At 42.4% G+C, this 17,603-nt stretch overlaps 1 protein-coding gene and 1 long non-coding RNA gene across 2 annotated transcripts in view; both read right to left on the reverse strand.

The window, feature by feature from the left end:
• DGKH (diacylglycerol kinase eta) overlaps positions 1–1,596 on the reverse strand; it is a 544,322-nt gene extending 542,726 nt beyond the window's left edge. The window contains exon 1 of the mRNA XM_062636834.1: positions 1,461–1,596. Coding sequence (XP_062492818.1) covers positions 1,461–1,517 — 57 coding nt within the window. The 5' untranslated portion in view covers positions 1,518–1,596. The remainder of the gene's footprint in view (positions 1–1,460) is intronic.
• A 2,921-nt stretch (positions 1,597–4,517) lies between these two features.
• LOC134173122 (uncharacterized) lies at positions 4,518–14,118 on the reverse strand. Its single transcript, XR_009968136.1, has 3 exons — positions 13,623–14,118; positions 6,709–6,825; positions 4,518–6,111 (listed from the first exon to the last, which is right to left on the reverse strand). It is a non-coding gene; the product is annotated as an uncharacterized LOC134173122 (long non-coding RNA).
• Positions 14,119–17,603: the final 3,485 nt, after the last annotated feature.

A 17,603-nucleotide genomic window follows, 5' to 3' on the forward strand; every position in this document is an offset into this window, starting at 1 on the left:
GGATACCACATTTCCAAGTGGAGGGGCTGCAATCCATCAGCCTCCCAAGTTTCAGCTGACTTTCAGATGACGGCAGCCAATTTAAATGTCACTGTTTAATAGGATAACACATTCGCGGGAATCAGCTTTGCTGCCTTCCTCCCACAATGTCTTCATCTCTCCAGGCAAAAATCTCGGGTTTCCCTTGCCTGATCCTTTCGGAGTCAGCTCCATGTTACCGGAACACGCATACAGCTGTTTTCCCTATCACAGCTGCATCTCCGGCAGCAGCTTTGGGGCTGCAGGACTGCAGAGGGCAATGAAGGGGGATGTTCAACTTCACAACAAAAATGAGGCTCGTGAAAATGTACTTGGGAGGGCTACAAATCCTTACAGGGAAGGGGGTGAACCTAGTTCACCCTGGGTATTTCCAGGGCTGGGCTGCTGCTTTCCTGGGGGTGAGCACACTGAGACAAAGTACAGCTTTCACGCAGTTGCTCTTTAAAACTGGGTTTACAAGTAAAACCAGGGCCCCTAGACCAGCGTAACAAGTTAGCAAAACATGGCACAGCCGTCTAAAGAGGAGACAGGCAGTGGCATGGGTCCATGCTTCACGTCACCTCACCAAGTTCAGGGCCAGAAACAACCTAGCCTTGACCTTTCAGATAGCCTGAAATCTCCCAAGCAGCTACCCAGAGCCTATTTTTAGCTGTCCCTGCCTGATGTGTGTGTGTGTGTGTTTGCACAATGGAGAAAAGCCCAAGAGCAGGACCAGACAGCCCTGAAAAGGGAAATCTGATTTTATCGCTGGCTGAGGATGCTGGTGACATGATTTCCTTCAGCTTGAAGGAGGGTCTCCGACTTGCTTAAACAAACCACAAAGCCGCTGCACCGCAGCTTTCCTCCTGGCCAGTTCGGGCGCTCCCCTCCCTTCCCGCATTCCAAAAATAAGGATGGCAGCGGGGGACCCCAGCCCTGGCCTGCTTTGCTGCTGTGACATGAGTGATCCCCAACCTGGCTACAGAAGAAGAAGGGGAAAAGAAGTGTCTCGTTCTGGAAACTGCCTCCCGACGCTGGACTTTGCTTTTGATGCGCTAAGAGAAGGCGTTTAACGGTATCAACATACAACCTCCCCGCCCCCGGCAAAGTTGAGGCAAGGCTCTCGGTGCTAACCCAAGGCTTTCCACCCTGGCAGTGGAACTCAGAAAGGGCGATGAACACCCCGTCCCGCTGAGGGGCGAGCCCGCCAACAAATAGCCAGACACGGTGGGGAGGAAAGGTTCCGAGCCCCCGTCCCGGCGGGGAAGGGACGGAAGCCAGCGGCCGGGCGCTGCCGCGAAGCGTGCTCGGAAGAAGCGAAGGGACGGGGGGTGGCGGGGGGAGCACAGATAAGGATGACAGCCAGACCCCCCGGCTCAACAATGCAGGCAGGAAAAAGGGTAGGAAATGCCTGTGCAACTGCGAGGCACGCATGTACCTACCAGTTCCTCCCAGGCGGGGCTGCGGGCGCTATAGGAAGGGTACCCATGCTGCTCCATCCCCCCCGCAGCAGGTCGCCGACCTCCGCGCGGAGAGCGCCGGCTGGCAGCAGCGCAGGTTACGCGGGGCTGCGCTTCCCTCCTGCCGCTGCCGCTCCTCGGTCCGGCAGCGCGTCCCCAGCGCCGCTCTCCTCCCCCCTCCCCGCTCCTCCCTTTTTCTCCCCCGGCCCCGTCCAGGCCCCCTCCTTCCTCGCTCGCTCCCTCCCTCCCTCTCCGCCCGGCTCTTCTCCCTCCCACGGCCCCCGGGCTCAGCCCCGCTCCCGGGGGAGCCGGCCCGCAGCTGCCGCGCCGCTCACATCGTCACCGCGTCCTCCGGTGCGCGGCCCGAGCCCTCCCCGCCGCCGCCACGGGGGCTCCCCGGTCCCCCGACCCGACGCAACCCAACCCAACCCGCCCCGGGAAGCCCGGCCGATTACGAGAAAATCGCCTTGAGCATAAGCCGGTTTACAGCCGCTTCGGCTGCCTGCGCAGCGGGGCCGGCGGGCGAGGATGGGGGGAAGCCCCCTCGGTGCGCCGGGGCCGCTGACACCCCACGGGGTTATGCATCCTTTCCTCTTCCCCTGCCCTCCGGCTCGATGCGGGGCGGAGAGCGGGGTCCCTTTGCGCATCACTTTGCTTCCGAGCTGAGTTCTCTCTGGGGCCAGGAGGCGTCAAGGTCAGGACCTGGTGCTGGGGCAGCCCTCAGTGCCCCGCAGGAGGGCTCTGAGAGCGGGGTTCCACACGTTAACGCTCCTCGGGCAGCCGCTTTCCTTCACAGAGGTGCCGGATGGTCCCACAGGTACCTCAAGAAATATTTCAGACTTGGGAATGTTGAATGGCAAATGTAGAGAAGACAGCATGGATGTGTAGGCCCTGTCCAGGATGGGGGGGGGCTTTCATTTCCAGGGCCATCACACCTGCCTTATGGAGTAGCAGTATTTCTCTGCCCTCCATCTTGCCTTTGATTAATTAATAATTAATAAATTAATAAAAATAATTTAAAATAATGTATACAGTGTGTATACTTCAGTCTCCTCTTTTTACTAGTTACCAGGATGACCTTTAACACCAGCCAGTGCATTACAACACTTCACGTGGAGCTTGTATCTCCAACAAACTCAGCACTTTCACTCATTCATTTCTCCCTGTTGTTGCAGAGTAGCGGGATATGTGAAAGAGCAGTATTGGAAGAGAGAGTGAGAAAATGAAGCTCAGTCACCATCCAAAATAATGGTGTCTTCACCCCAGTTTTTCTGTATTCCTTTTCATTCCAGCCCACCCTTTTGGATTTGCAGCTACCATGGTTGATTACAAAAAGTAATCTCTGGGTCATCTATTTGGTAAGTGCAAATGCCAGAAACTGAGCTTAATTTCACAAGAACAAAGAAAGTAGTTTGTATTTACAGGAGTTTTATTTAAGGATATATTAATTTTCTTCATGTTTTACAGCTTTTTTCATGCAAAAAGAAAAAAGATGGCACACTGCTACTTGAGCTCTCTCTCTTGCAAAATACACTGACAAGAAGTAGCTCCACTGCTGAATGACAATGAAGTCTTATCTATGCATTTAAATAAGCCTACAGAAAAATCCCATGACATTAAGATGCTGTACCCCTAGGCTGGGCCCAAACAAGTGCCGCAGCATATAGCTCATTTGAGGAACCGAAATTGTTGCATTTCTCCCAGCAGTAGAAAAAGGAACTATTTTTGTTGATAATAAGTTTATCAGTGGTCTGTTGATGAACTGCTTTGATGGTAAGAGGGTAACCTCAGAGGGAAGGAAAAGAGATGACCCAGAGCATTTTGCTTTTTGGAAGGCAGCTTTCTAAAGCTGACAGTGAGCAACAGTTGTCCAAGGATGTCTGGTCTCCTTCCCCTTGTCCCCTGTTTGTGAGACACTGCTGAGGAATGTCATACTACAAAGGGCTTTACATATAAGGGCGAGTGTCAGAATAAGATTAGTCAGCTCCCCTTTTTTCCTCATGATGCACCAGAGGATCTCACATGATGCTTGTTTACACCTCTTGACATGTGGCCTCTTTAGTGTTGGCCATGCTGGGGCTTTGTGGCGAAAGTGGTCTGCCATGAAATATATGTCATGCTGGCACCTCGTGTTTCCTTGCTTGCTGAACCACAAAAACTGAAAACTCATATACAGGAACTTTAAGCAATTTGAAGTTACTCCTTCAGCTCAAGCACTGTATGTACCCTTTTGCCCTGAAATTCAGATTCTTGCTGTTCCTTCAGCCCTATTTTCTGTTTCATGTGCCGTGAATCTTGTACCTGTGATGAGATACACAATTAAATTCACCTAATTTCATCCCCTGGAGTTCAAAGCTTGGTTTCCATAAGTGGAAAGCTAGCATAGGCCCCAGAAGATTGCAACAACCTACTTAGGTTGAAGGTACATTTCAAGGTCTTGTTGGATAAGGAGGGCAGACATCAGCTGCTGCACAGATCCTGCTAGGTCTAAATGGAACTTATGCAATGCAACTTCAGCTCATCCCTGCTGCCCTTTCAGGATCCTAAATGGCACATTTGACTTTTCCCTTCTGTCTGTGAAGGAGACAGATTTTGGCCTTCACTGAGGAGCCCTGTCCCATGTGATTTCCCTGCACATGAGCTCTTCTCCCCAGGTCACCAAGCACAGTTTCAGCCAACGCCGAGTGTTGTGCTGCTTGGGTGAACTGGCTGAAAACCATGGGCAAAATACTTCTTTGCTGAAAAACATAATTCTGTCAAAGCCAAGGTGGAATTTGAGGACAGATGTCAGAATCACAGGATTATTTTTGTGGTTGTTCAGGGTCATGCTGCCACATATACAGAAGGGTGAGGGAACTAAGTCAGGCCCGAGGCAAGGATAAGCTTTGTTAGCGAGGGGTAAAGAAGCCGCCTGCTGTGAAACAAGGGGTGACCAACTGTCTCCTTGAGAAGATGGGAACACTGGGTTGGGAGGAGAGCTCACTGAAGGCAGGTCTTCACAACCAGTTTGGGAATAGACAGTGATTCTCCTAGCAGCACAGCCTGAGGGTTGTTTTCATTTAATTCTAATTTTCTGATTTTCCTCCAAGTCATGTTGTTTGTTTGGATTGTTTGGGGGTTTTATTCTTTTCAAGTTTGCCTACTTAGTCCAGACATGTGGGGTTGAATTTCTTGGTAGTTTGCTCCATCTACTGTGTTCAGTGATGCCTCATCTCCCTCTGTCTCTTCTGTTCCCTGCCTTTAATGATTCAGTGAAAACTGGATCAACGAAGGGAATGTTTCATTATTGACATTTTTTTTACATGAAGCACATTACAAATAGTAACACATGCCTGCCTTTTCTAAGCAAAATATTTTGGATATATTGGACACACAGAAACATACAGCTTTCGATGCCAATGCTGTGCTTAGACATTCACAAGGAAGTCCCCACCTCTTTAAGTATTTCCACTCCCTGGTGGGGAAAAAATGAACTGTTTTGTTTTTTTTTTTTTCTAATTTGAAGTAGAAAAAAATTACAAGAATGAGCTTTTTACTTTTTTTTTTCTTATTTTTCCACCAGCATTGCATTTACAGTGTATCACATAAAGAGTATACCCTGATTTTCATCAATTTATGCTAATGTGAATCTTCCTTCTTTTCTTGGCACATAGTATGCAAGCCTAATTTGAGTAAATTCCTCAAGGAAAAGTTGTTCTTCATTCTCTTCATTGTAAATATGCTGGATTTTTTCCTGTTAAATAATTTTGCAGGATTTCAGCAACAAGGTAGTTGGGTAGTTCCTGCCAGGAATACAGGTAGTAACAACCTGCAGTGGGTCATTAAAATGATAAATGTGTTAAAAGCAGAGGAAAACACACATGCTCCTCAATTTGGTAATCTTTCCTTGAACCAACAGAATGAGTTCAGAAAAACATTTAAAATATTAAGGTATATTCTTTCAGCAGCAACTATACACAAAGTCCTGATCGCTGCCTTGAAGCCCACTACTTTCTGTTCCAAACTATTGTAGAAATTCTGTATTTCTCCCATTTTACCATGCTTGATGCTTGGAACCTTTAGCAAGGTACCGAAAAATGTTTTTAGCCTACAGTTGTCATCCACAGATGTTCTCCACCACGTACATTCTCTTTGCATTTTTATTATTCCTCTTGTTACTCTAATAGCCACTTCTGCATGTACCTGTAAGAGACAGGATGCTTTTAAATAATTCCCTGGAGTTCCGGGTCTTACAAGAGGGAAATTATTTATGTAGCTGGCAGAAATTTGTCTGTTTTCTAAATGAAGAGCTTTCAGAAGAAAGAAATCACAGTGAGAAGAAAACCTTGGGAAAAAGTGTTTCCCTGGAGCAGCAGCAGAGCTGTGGAAGAACAATCCATATGCCACTTCGTTGCCCTCCCACCACTTCTATTTCCTCTTCTCAGTTCTCCCCTCCCAGTATCAGCATCTGCTGCTTGTCATGCTGGTGTGGACAACCAAAACAGTGCCTCCTTCCAAGAGGCAGGACCAGGGTCTAACGGGGCTGAAGTGTCTTTTCCCTTATGGACTTCATTCAGAGACCTCTAGAAGGTGTGTGTTTGTCATCCCAGCCTTTTGGCCACCCTGACTTGCTGCTGAAGTTTCAAGAGATACCCTGACAATCATCAGAAAAATATCATGAAAGCACAGATGGCTGTGGCCTTGGCCAGTGACCCTGGCTGAGGGCATGTACCAATACATTTACTTAAAGATGTTGCTGAGTCAAATTTGAGCCATTCTAGCTTGACATGGATGGTCTCATAAAAATAGCTTTGGGAAGAGTCATTTACTCCAATCACTTGGCCCGAGACAGCACCAACTGTATCCAAATTATCCTCAACTGGTATTGCCAGTCCAAACCCTGATGACCAGGGTTATGTATCTTCCCTAGAAAATGTAGATAGTGAATGACCTAAATCTGCTGTGCTGCAGTTTTTATCTCATCCCCCATGTATATGGAGAACCCATTCCTTGTTGCTTCATACCTTTTCATGCATTTGGAGGCTGTTGTCACACATTTCTACCCTAAACCAGCCCAATTTCATTCTCATCATTGACCTCTCAGCTCACACTTCCAAAGGCATTGCCAGTGTCTCACTTAACATGCAGGGCCTATCAGGCACCATGCTCCAGCTGAGGCTTCACCTTAGAAAAACATTAGCCTGGGTTTGTCCAGGTGTAATGAATATGCTCTTTGGATGAGCACCCTGACCATTAATGAGGATTGAAGCATCCTTCCAGCCTGTGTGTGAAGCAGGGCTTCCTCCTGTGAATGGTGTGTTGCTGGATTTGTGAGCTCCAGGGGAAATTTCACCTGAAATGTGGCTTCCTAGGAAAATATCACATCAGTGTCAAAAGCTTTAGTAAATCGATATACATGGCATCTACACCATCCACAGGCCTGTTTTGTTTGACATTATTTGTCCTTGAAAAACCTGTATTTGTTACAACCCTCCTTGTTATCTTCTAAGTAAAGGCCATGGCAGGGAGGTGGGAACTAGATGATATTTAAGGTCTCTTCCAACCCAAACCAGTCTATGATTCTATGACGAAACAGTTTTTATTGTTATTTTGTGAAAAAACAGAGTTCCTGTGATGGATCAGTAATTCCCGAGTTCCTCCTTTTTCTCCTTTCTGAATGTTTCACTTCATAATACAAGAACGGAACCAATTAAACACAGGTTGTATCTTCATCTCATTTTTACATATGAGCCAAATACCTCTGGTGGAGTTTTTAATTTGTGGTTAAAGACTTTTGGAAGCCTGGCACAAATTTAAGTATTTGCTTCTTTGAATTCATTCAGACCTTGCAGATGCAACTTTTAACAGTTATTCTAAAATAGGAACAAGCAATTAATCATGAGGGTTTCCAATGTAATAAAGTCATGTACAAATTAATAAATGCATTACTTCAAAAATGCTCAGAACAAAAGTAAATGTTTTATTTAAATCATCTCTAAATCACTAGAGGTTTCTAATGGCAAAATGGGGAGGGGGGAAGGAGGAAGAACCTTGCCTTCCTCCTAATGGTTAGAAAAGGAGAAAACAGTTGGCAAAATTATTTGTATGGAAAAGGGAAAGAATTTAGCCCACCCAACAATGTGGCACTGAGAAGGAGCCCATTACTTTTACCTCTTTATGTGTTCTATTAAGCACAATGTTAGGGAGCTTTCCAATTACAGCAAATCAGTATGCAAAATTCCTGTGTAAATTTCCTATTTTCTTCTTGCAGTCTATCATAGCACACTTCAACTAAAAATTAAAACAAGTCTTTTTTTTTTTTAAAAAAAAAAAAAACAACAAACCAGAAAACAACTCCTGCTTAATAGAGGAAAGAGAAGGAGACAGATATCCCAGTGGAGTTTTTATTGCTGGTACAAGTGAAAGGAAGAAGCAACATATTGAAGTGGTGGGAGAGAATAAATGCAGCCATGTGGTCATCCCAAATAAGTAAGATGGACTCGTGGCCGTGGTCCTGATCTTTTTTGATGATGAGCTAAAGAATACTGACCCAAATATTGTTGTCATAGCAAAAAAAAAAAACCAGCAAAAATTAGTTTTCACAAGAGCTGTTGTGTGTAGTGCTCAAAACCACAGAGCATTTTTGTGGCCAGGGCAGTGAGATACGTGCTTACTTTTAAGCATGCAGTTTGTCCCATTTATTTCACTTTCATATTTTATTTCACATGCTGAAAGCACATACTCTTAGTGGGGAGCCCTGCAAATTGACAGATTTGAGAAGAGAAATATTTGATCTATAGAGAAAGCATGAAAGGAAGGAAGAGAGATGGCTGTGAGAAAAAGAGCACAGAATGAAGGATGTGTCTGTTTACTTTTCTTAAATGATGCATTTTTCTGACAGTAGCAAATAAAATACTCAGTAACTCCACAAATGCTAATATTAAGTCAAAATGAAGCTTTCAGTAATTTAGCCAAGTATAACAAGATTAAATGAATTCTTACTTTAATTCCTGTGATTTAAATTCAGTTATCTCAGGAATAAATTGCTCTGCAAAGTTTTTCATAGAGCCTATTAACATACTTAATGTGGAGTTGAAATTCTGGCATTGCTCTAACAGCATTCCCACCTTAATTTCAAGGGATCCCATCATATGGTTTGCATAACTATTTTACCTTTTAATAAAGAGAGGATGACACATGACTTAGAAGAAAAGAAAATACAGTTTTGCTACTTTAACCTTATCTAAGTTGTACTTCTAATTTAGAGTCTTAATTCATGAAACAGCCATAGTGTATGGGACAGCTCCAAATTAACATGGCTAGACATAACCAAGCTTAGTCTAGATATATGAAAAAGTAAATAGAAGGGTTATTTCTGTGTATTTTACATCAATAAAGCTGAAATGTACAGGAGTGAGTATCATAAACACTTTTATTGAAGACTCATGTTAAAAGTAGTATGTTCTGAGGTTTACTGTCATCTTGTCATTTACCACAGGTGAATGATGTTTAGCTTTGTTTTTAGGGAAAAAGAGTATTTGATTGTCTTTCTGAACATCTGCACAGTTAAAGTTTTGTATATTATTAGTACTAGAAAGAGGTGTAAGGAACAAGCATGCATTGCTACTATGGCTAAAAGGTGTAAGTCATTTATTAAAAGAATTTACCAATTCACATTACTGTTGCCAAAAAAAAAGCATATCCAGGCATGTATACTTCTCTCTTCTCCTTGGTATTTTAGGATGAACCAAATTACAGGAAATTTTAGGACCAGTTTTAGAACCAACTAAATTCTAGGTAATACCCAATTCTAGGAAATTTGACTGGTCTTTAAAATGTTACTTCACAGGAAGGTGAAGCAAAACCTATGAAATTTTTCCTACAATGATGGAATGGAAAACTCTTGTCCCTGGGTGGAAAAAGGATGCCTGCTGGTGGGGTCCTGCAGCTCTCTGCACAGAGGGGATGGGCTGGTGGGAAGGTGTGTTTGGCCTTCCTGTGTGCCCCTCTAGGGGGTATAGCAGGGATGCTGCTCAGAGTGAAAGGTAAGTCCGTTTGCTTGTGGCACCATGAATGGATTCGCAGGGCTGCGAAATACCTGAGGAGCTAATTCTTCCCTGCCCAGGAAGGGTGGAGCAAGGCAGTGGGGATTAGCAAATGCATTTTTGACCAGATGAATAGCAAAAAGGTAAATCAAGGACAAAGTTTGGAGATGCTTTTTGCTTTATGCTTTTCTTCATGAAGTATAGGAACAGGGATATGATTTACAACTTTTTTTCCTGCGTGAGGTTTGTGAAACTTAGAGGGGTTTGTGAGCTGTGGATGAAGCTATGCCAGGAGGAAAGGTCTGTGGTTTGAATGGAAAAGTACCAACCTGATGAACCTAAAAGGGACTGAGCAGTTCCTGGTCAAACGTATTTATTAGGCACTAGTTTCTAAGATGAAAGCATCTGAATCCCATGGAAACAAGTAGAAGGAATCAGAGACGGGCGGCCTTTAGGTGACAATAATTGCAGATGTCATGAAGGCCGAGGGGATGGTAAACCATGAAAAGGACAAATCATTGAAATAAATCATTTGGATTGGCTGGTGAGATGAACTACAGGCAAACATATTTTGAAAGAGCCAAATGCAAAGCTGTGGAAAAGCACAAAGTCTGTAAGAAACACTTATCTTTATGAGGGATTCTTTAGGGGATGCCTTGATTTTGAAAAGGTCGTAGGGGTCATGGTGATTTATCAGCTGTGTAAGTTCTACAGCCAGAATCAAATGGTAAGTTTGATTTATGAGTAGAATTGGGTCTACGAACAGAAGAATTTCTGGCACTTGTGAGTGATGTTGCCTCTGTGCTTGGTGCTGAGGTAAATACAGCTGCAGTATGGCATCTGGTGCTATTGCCTACAGTCCAAGACAGATTGTTATTGTTTAGGAAAGGTACAAGGAAGAGCCTGCAAAGCACCTGAAAGACCATAAAACAATCTTGTAGTTGAAGTAGATCAGGGCATCCTAATTAACAACAGAAGTTGAGAGATGGCTTAATCAAAGCCTGGAGGTGTCAGAACAGGAAAGAGGTCAAGGGGGTTCTTCACTTTACATATAAGCTATTGGAAATTCTACCTCTTCTAAGGTTAAAATTAGGAAAAAAAAAGATTTTAAAGCAAGGCTAAATTAATAACTGGAATAACATACCAAGGTTTGTGGTTCAAAATTTCTAAACAAAACACTGGGCGTTGTTTAAAACAAAGTTCTCTTTCAAACTCAGGTGCATCTTATGACTTGCTCTATAGAGAACTAAATAATCAACCATCCACCAGTATTCTAGGAATGTAAGACCTCTATAGTATATACAGTGTACAAACTCTACTAACCAGATAATCACCAGGGAGTCTTCTGAGTTTATAATCATAGAAATATGATACATCTTCTGTAGGTTAGAAAAAAAATATTCTATTGGAGCAAATGGGGGCATACAAATATCCTCATCCTGACTTAAAAGCAATATATTTTGTCATTAGAGGAAGTCTGGGTCACTATAAAAAGCAGAGCATTAAGAATTCTACAGCTAAGGCATGTTTTCTGCATCTTCTATCTTATGCTCCCAATGACATCCTAGATGATAATGATTGAAGATGTCTATTTATTAGATATGACAGCTTCCACTGATGAGGGTGTTTGTAATTCTAAGCAAAGAGCAGATGCTAAGATGAAATGTCTTTAATTTTCTAACCACAGAGTTGTTGCTTTGGTAGACTCCTGAGACGGCTGTTCTGTGATCATTTAATACCAGCTCTATGCAGTTGTACCACATGCAGCAGTACAAATTCAATCAAAATCAGGCAAGAGCATATGATTCCATTCCGGTTGGTTTAGCCAGAGCACACAGCACAGTGTTTACATTTGCTTTATAATTTTATGTTGATTTTATGCCGGTTGCAGGAAGACAGCATGAAGTTAAGAGTTGCTTAGACAGAGGCTCTACATTAAATCTGCCAGGACAAAGTTATCTCTCCAATATGTTGTTAACAAATCTGAATCAGTGGAGTGACTCTGTACCAGTATATTGCATTCTTATGATTACAATGTCTTTGAGATCTCACACTAAGCGCCTCAAAAAACACATTCACTGTAGTATCACCAAACCACAGTTTGAGAGCTAAGCTGAACTGAGAGTTAAAACAGAGACACTGAATAGGAGTCTCATCATGCCTGCTCTCCAGCCACAAACGGTTGTACTGCCAATCCCTGGGATACATTTGAAGTTGCCACTGATTCCTGAGGGAAAAAAAAAAAAAGAAAGCAAACAAAAATCTCCAGCCAAAACAGGAACACTTTCAGGAAAACAGCCGGAGGTAAGGATGGTTTCCTTTGAACTTCCTGTTTCAAAGTCAAGTTGTGTCTCTTTAGACGTAGACCATTATTTGGAAGACTTTAAATCCCCTCACATTTGACCTACATCAAGTTCAGGGCTTGGGAGTGTGCTATATGAACTAGGCATGCCAATTAATATTACTGATGGTAGTAATCATAGTATATGAATGACCTGCAAGAATGAACTAACTTCTTCGTCAACTGCCTGAATAATTTTAGAAACCATAAAGGTGAGTTGGTTGGAAGTTGGGCCACAATGATTGTATTATTTTTCAAAGCTGGAAGGAGGCGCAGTGACAAAGATGAACTTGATATTGGCTTGGAAGGGAATACTCCGTAAAACCAAACAATAAAGGCATCAGCATGGTCAGTACAGGAAGGAATTCTGGTGGCCTGATTTTAAAGCATGAATGCCTTGGACAAGAAGGAATTACAATATCAGAATTTACAATGTAGGTAACAAGAAGTCTGGACATGTAGTGAGTGCAGTTTTTGTGGTGGAAATCTGGAATGATCCCACTGATCTTCATGGCAGTAGCTGAACTTGCCCCTGTGAAAGCCAGATCAGGTTCTACTCTACATTTCGAAAATGAATTTTAAAAACACATTTCAGGGCATAGAACAGTCCCAGACAGGGGAGTGTCACCTTCTGATCTGCTAAATTTCACACTGATTTTATTGTGTGACTCCACAAAAGCTTAGGTGTCTATGGAGAGTCATTAACCTCTATATATCCAGAACAGTTGCGTGCCAAGTCTTCAAAGCACAAAATTCACATTACTGGGTAGTTTTTGGAGCATCCTTTTGCAGACCTCTGGAAGCACCACTTAATAAAAATATGCAATAAACCAGATGGCCTTTTTCTTCTTTTACCAGAAGGTGCAGGGGCTCCCATTCTCGTGTAGTTTCAGAATGCAGTCTCTCAGACAGTCACACAGCACACAGGATACATCATGCCTATTTTTTTTTTTTTTTGCTTATTTTCATCCCACATTGAGAAAATACATAGCTAAAAATACTTCAGGATGCTTTCCAGGGAATACCAGCCATGTGTCCCTCAAGGGACTCTTCTTTAACATTCCTTAACCCACATGGTATTCAGTGTTTCCAGTGACAGACTGTGCCTCCATAAATAAGCTGCCTAAGTTCCTAATATGAGCTGTGCATTGCATACGGTGGAATAAATGCCTTAAAAGAATGCTGAGGCTACAAAAGGAAACAGTCATAGAGGTAAGAAATGCCAAAATCAAGGTAGTCTGTGCAAACTCAATATGGTCTTGTTGTGCAGATGCCCAGTCTGAGCCAGTCTCTCATTAAGGCCTGTTCTTTCCTCCTGATTCATCCCAACTACAGGTGCTTGCTGCTCATTAGATGGGAAGCTACTTGATATGTCTTTATATTCTTCATTTGTAGTAACCCTTCTTAGTGGCTTAACACATTACCTTTTACTTCCCACCCATGCAGACTATAAATAGTGAAGTCAGTCAGCATGAACATGACTTATTTGACTCCGATCCTCTCTGCATACCTTCCTTCTCTGGTGTGGCAAAGCTGTGTTCAGATTTCATGGGACATGCAAAATAATTAATATGTATTTAAAGGAATTTCCCTACTGTATTTCCAAACACCTTTCAAACAACAACACCCTGGTATCCCTAACAGTGGAAAGCATTATGCCAGCCAAGCCCAGGGATGCTGCAAGCTCTTTTTCCACCTCACATAGCATCACTCTCACAACTGCCATAGGAAGGAAAACTTGATCCATACATCATCAGTGTCTGTTTATGAGCCATATACCTTTGAACTACTGGGTGAAGTCATTTTCTTGGGGAAAGCAGAAAATCCTGCTTCCCAATGCACCAAAGCTCTTCAGTGAGCAGATCTCCTTTCATCATCCTTCTTAGTTTCAGAGAACTGAATCCTACAGTATGGGCCCCAAGGAGAAGAAGACATTCATCCAAATGCCTGATCTATATTTCCTCCATGAGCAGACACCTATCAGTACCAGACTGCAGAAAAACACCCCACCACTCAAACCCTTTGAAGAAGAAATACATTCTGTTTGAGAAATCATTGGAAAACCAGATGTCTAAAGGGGTGCAAAGCATTGCTGCTGCTACTAACGATGCAATGATTAATCGATTATTCTAGGTATTTGGGATACAGTTAACCCCTTTCACCAACTCACCTATAACAGATTCAGGGAAAAATATGACACTCACACACAGAACTTTGCAGAACCTCCCATACCATTAAAACAGGAAAACAAAACAAAACAAAATGAAAACCAAACCAAACCCTGCTAGGCTAATGGAGAAAATAAATATCACTATAGCTCCTAGCAGCCCTCAGGCACTCTGCTCCCTCCAGTTGTGTAAATCTTTCTGTTTGGCCTCTGGAAGAGTGAAGGAGCCCCTACTCACATCTTCCAGGAAGAGTGAAGACAAGCCCTCTCAGGCTTAAGTCCAGTGCCTTTGAGAGAGAGAAGGCTTCCTGGAGCAGGGAAGGAGAGCTGCCAGCTTTGCTTTGAGCCAGTGTTTCCTACAAAATGTTACTGAAACAGAGCTGTGCAGAAGCTGTAGGATGACTTTTTTTCATGGGTTGTTTTGTTTTTTTTTTTTACTGTTTTCATAAGCTGGTTGTTTGCTGTGAGATAAAACACGTTGCTCACTTACATCTTACTATCTCAGATACAACTCCTTTGAAGTAGACCTGTCTAAAAAGGTTATCCACATGCTTCTGTAGCCTCCAATTTCTTGGTGAGCCTTGGTAATCCACAGTTACAGGGATAAGATAGGCTCCCTCTGAGATCAGAGGGTAAAAGCATGCAGAGCCTGCCTAGTGCTGATATCAATTTTACACATTGAATTGAAGCAGAGGAAGCTGCGGCTGTCAGAGAATGGGAACATTTTTAAATGAAGGCACCACATGGATTGATGAAAATTCTTGCTTAGCAAATGAAATGAGGACAAACGGCAAAAGAAAGGCGCTTCATTACTGATTTTATCAGCTGACTTTCCCACTTTGTTTTGGTTTGTGTTTTTAATCAACTCTCCTGCTGAATGTAGAAGGGAGGGGAAGTGTAAGACCTCAGTCATCCATTCAAAGCTAGTTCATGCCACAGGTGTGCCAGGAAAGATCAGTCCCATCACACCAACCCTGCTTTGCTGTTAAGAAGTCAGACTTTATCACTCTTCACCATTGGTCTTTATCACTCTTCACCTTCTGTACTTGGGCAGGGTGGCATCTTCTTTCATGTTTTCTCCTGATTCCACATAGCCAGTGGTTTTGAAATATCCAGGGCAAAGTCTATGTGTGAGCTGCTGAGGGTTACCACAGGGGACTGGTGCTAGAATGTAAGAGGCCAGTGCATGTAGTTATTCGTCCCTGATGGGAAGGGAAGTGGAAATAATGAGGAGTGAGGTACACTGGTGGAACCGAGCAGCAGGAATGAGATGACATTTCAAATGAGGGAAAACACAAATGGGAATCTATTGAAGGCTAGTTATAGGGAAGGGAAGATGGGAGCTGAGCAGAGTATCCAACAGCAATTGTGCTGTCTATACATATGTTACAGTTGGTGGTGTTCTCTGCATGCCGTCCCATCGGCAAAGAAGTGAAAAGAGTGCATAGGTTCCTTTTTCACATACAGCGTTCTAATTCACTCAACCATGCCAATTCCTTTCCACCTCAAGTAAGCAAGTGAATACAAGAAGACATAAATAAATGAGAATGTAAGAAAGACACTCTGTTTCACACTCTTACAACCATCAAACTAAATGTATAATTTCTGCAGCTCCATGGAAGGCAATGAAGTTGAAATTAGCTCTTTATGCATGGATTACAGTACTGCATAGTGAATTTTAGGCATCCATAAAATGCAGTATAAATAGTTTATGCTCAGTCCTAAGGGTGAGGTGTTTCATTTGTGTACTTTTGTTAGATTATGATTATTAAAAGAGCTTCAGAGTGATATAATGAAAGTTTAAAAGTATCTTGATCTGAAGAAAGCTGGAAAAATAGTTTAGAAAAAATATTAGAGGTGTGTAAACCTAGAAACTACAGGAAAAACAAGCAAAGCTATTATACCTATTTTTGTTTGTTCAAGGCAGGAGAAAATTAGAGAGAGACATGAAAGGCAGCAGAGGCATCATGCCAGACAACTTTCTGATGGATAATGGTCAATGCAATCTTGTTATTTTGTGTTCTTTCTTTGCCTGTGCTCAGCGTCCATCCATTACGTTTTGCTGTACATAACATCCACATCTTGAACACAATGTCAGACAGACTTGATTCTTAGATTTTCTTCCTGAAAGAATAAAAAGTTCATTGAGGTGGAGGAGAATTGGAATTCAGTAACCTTTAATACAGAACAGATTCCAAATTCAGGTCATTTCATCAAAAATAATCAAAACAAAATGCAAAAAAATGCAAAGAATCAGATTAAAGGGATAGAAACATAAACATTGAGCCCAGTGATAACTGATTTAAATTAAATGCAAGTCCGTAAAGAGGCTAAACCTTTCAGTCACAATCTGTTTCATTAGTGCGCAGCTACAGACTAGTGAATTCTGTTGTTTATGGTTCTTAAGGAATAAATGTCACTTTGTGTCCCCTGACTACATCTGAAGTCAATAAATCCATCTGCTGCCTTTCACGCATACAGAATGCATTTTCATTCCCTCCAAGCCATGTTCATTGGCCAGCTTGATATAATTAAATGGCCTGCATGACACATTCAGATCCTTAAATTTGAGCCATTCATTTAAGTATGCATATTGCAGTTTCCCCCAGGTACAGGAAGAAAGGGGAGTACAAACAGCAATAGTCCTAAGGTGCATCCCTTGCCATTACAGGTTGTCAAATGTGATGTTAATATATTTCACAAATACTAAATGAAGATAGCAGCTAAAGATAGATTCAACAAGTGCAGTCTATTTTAATTCTTTTTTGTAGAACCCTCTCTCAGTGTTCTTGGTAGTGCCTCTGTAGACTGAGGAGAGTGTGAGAATAACATATATATCTCCTTCTATTAAATGAATATAACACCTTTATTCAATGGCAATATGTTAACTTGTCAAAGCTCATCATCTTTGTGCTACACAATAAAACATTCCTTAATGCAACAGAGTACTGTGTTGCAAACCTAGCTCACCTAGAAGGAAAATTCCACATAAACTATTCTATACCATCTGTTGCTTTGCCTAAGCTATTTTCCCTTTAGAAAATAACCTCTGTGAGATGTTAATTAACATCGTGTTTGGAAAAAGTCTGAATAAACCTCTTGCATTGAACCAGACTTAGCATACTCAATTACTTTTTTATTCTTCCCCATCTACATATTTCTTTTGACCCAAAGCTTATTTTTCTCCTTTATTTTTTTCAGAGAAGCTTGAATTTTGTTCCAATCTGGGGAGAAATGCAAGCCAACCAGCTGGCAATAAAGTTTTTCCCATGTCATAAAAGACTAAACATCAACAGAAGTAGTGGTCTTTGATTCCTGGAAGTGCTCAAGGCCAGGCTGGATGGGGCTTTGAGCAACCTGATCTAGTGGAAGGTGTCCCTGCCTGTGGCAAGGGGTTGTAACTGGATGGTTCCTTAAGGTCATTTCCAACACAAACCATTCTATGACATTGCTCCCACAAAAATTATGGTTGCTTTTTATCAGCTCATGTGGACATAATTTCTTTTTTAGAATAACGCTATTCCTAAGGTACCCACACAACTCTACTTGTGACTTGTTGAATCCGTAACTTATGTTTTATATCCGGTTGTTTG

The sequence above is a fragment of the Pezoporus occidentalis genome, unplaced genomic scaffold, assembly GCF_034315485.1.
Source record: "Pezoporus occidentalis ecotype Australia unplaced genomic scaffold, CSIRO_AGI_Poc_V1 ctg5, whole genome shotgun sequence".
In the NCBI taxonomy this organism is placed as follows: Eukaryota; Metazoa; Chordata; class Aves; order Psittaciformes; family Psittacidae; genus Pezoporus; species Pezoporus occidentalis.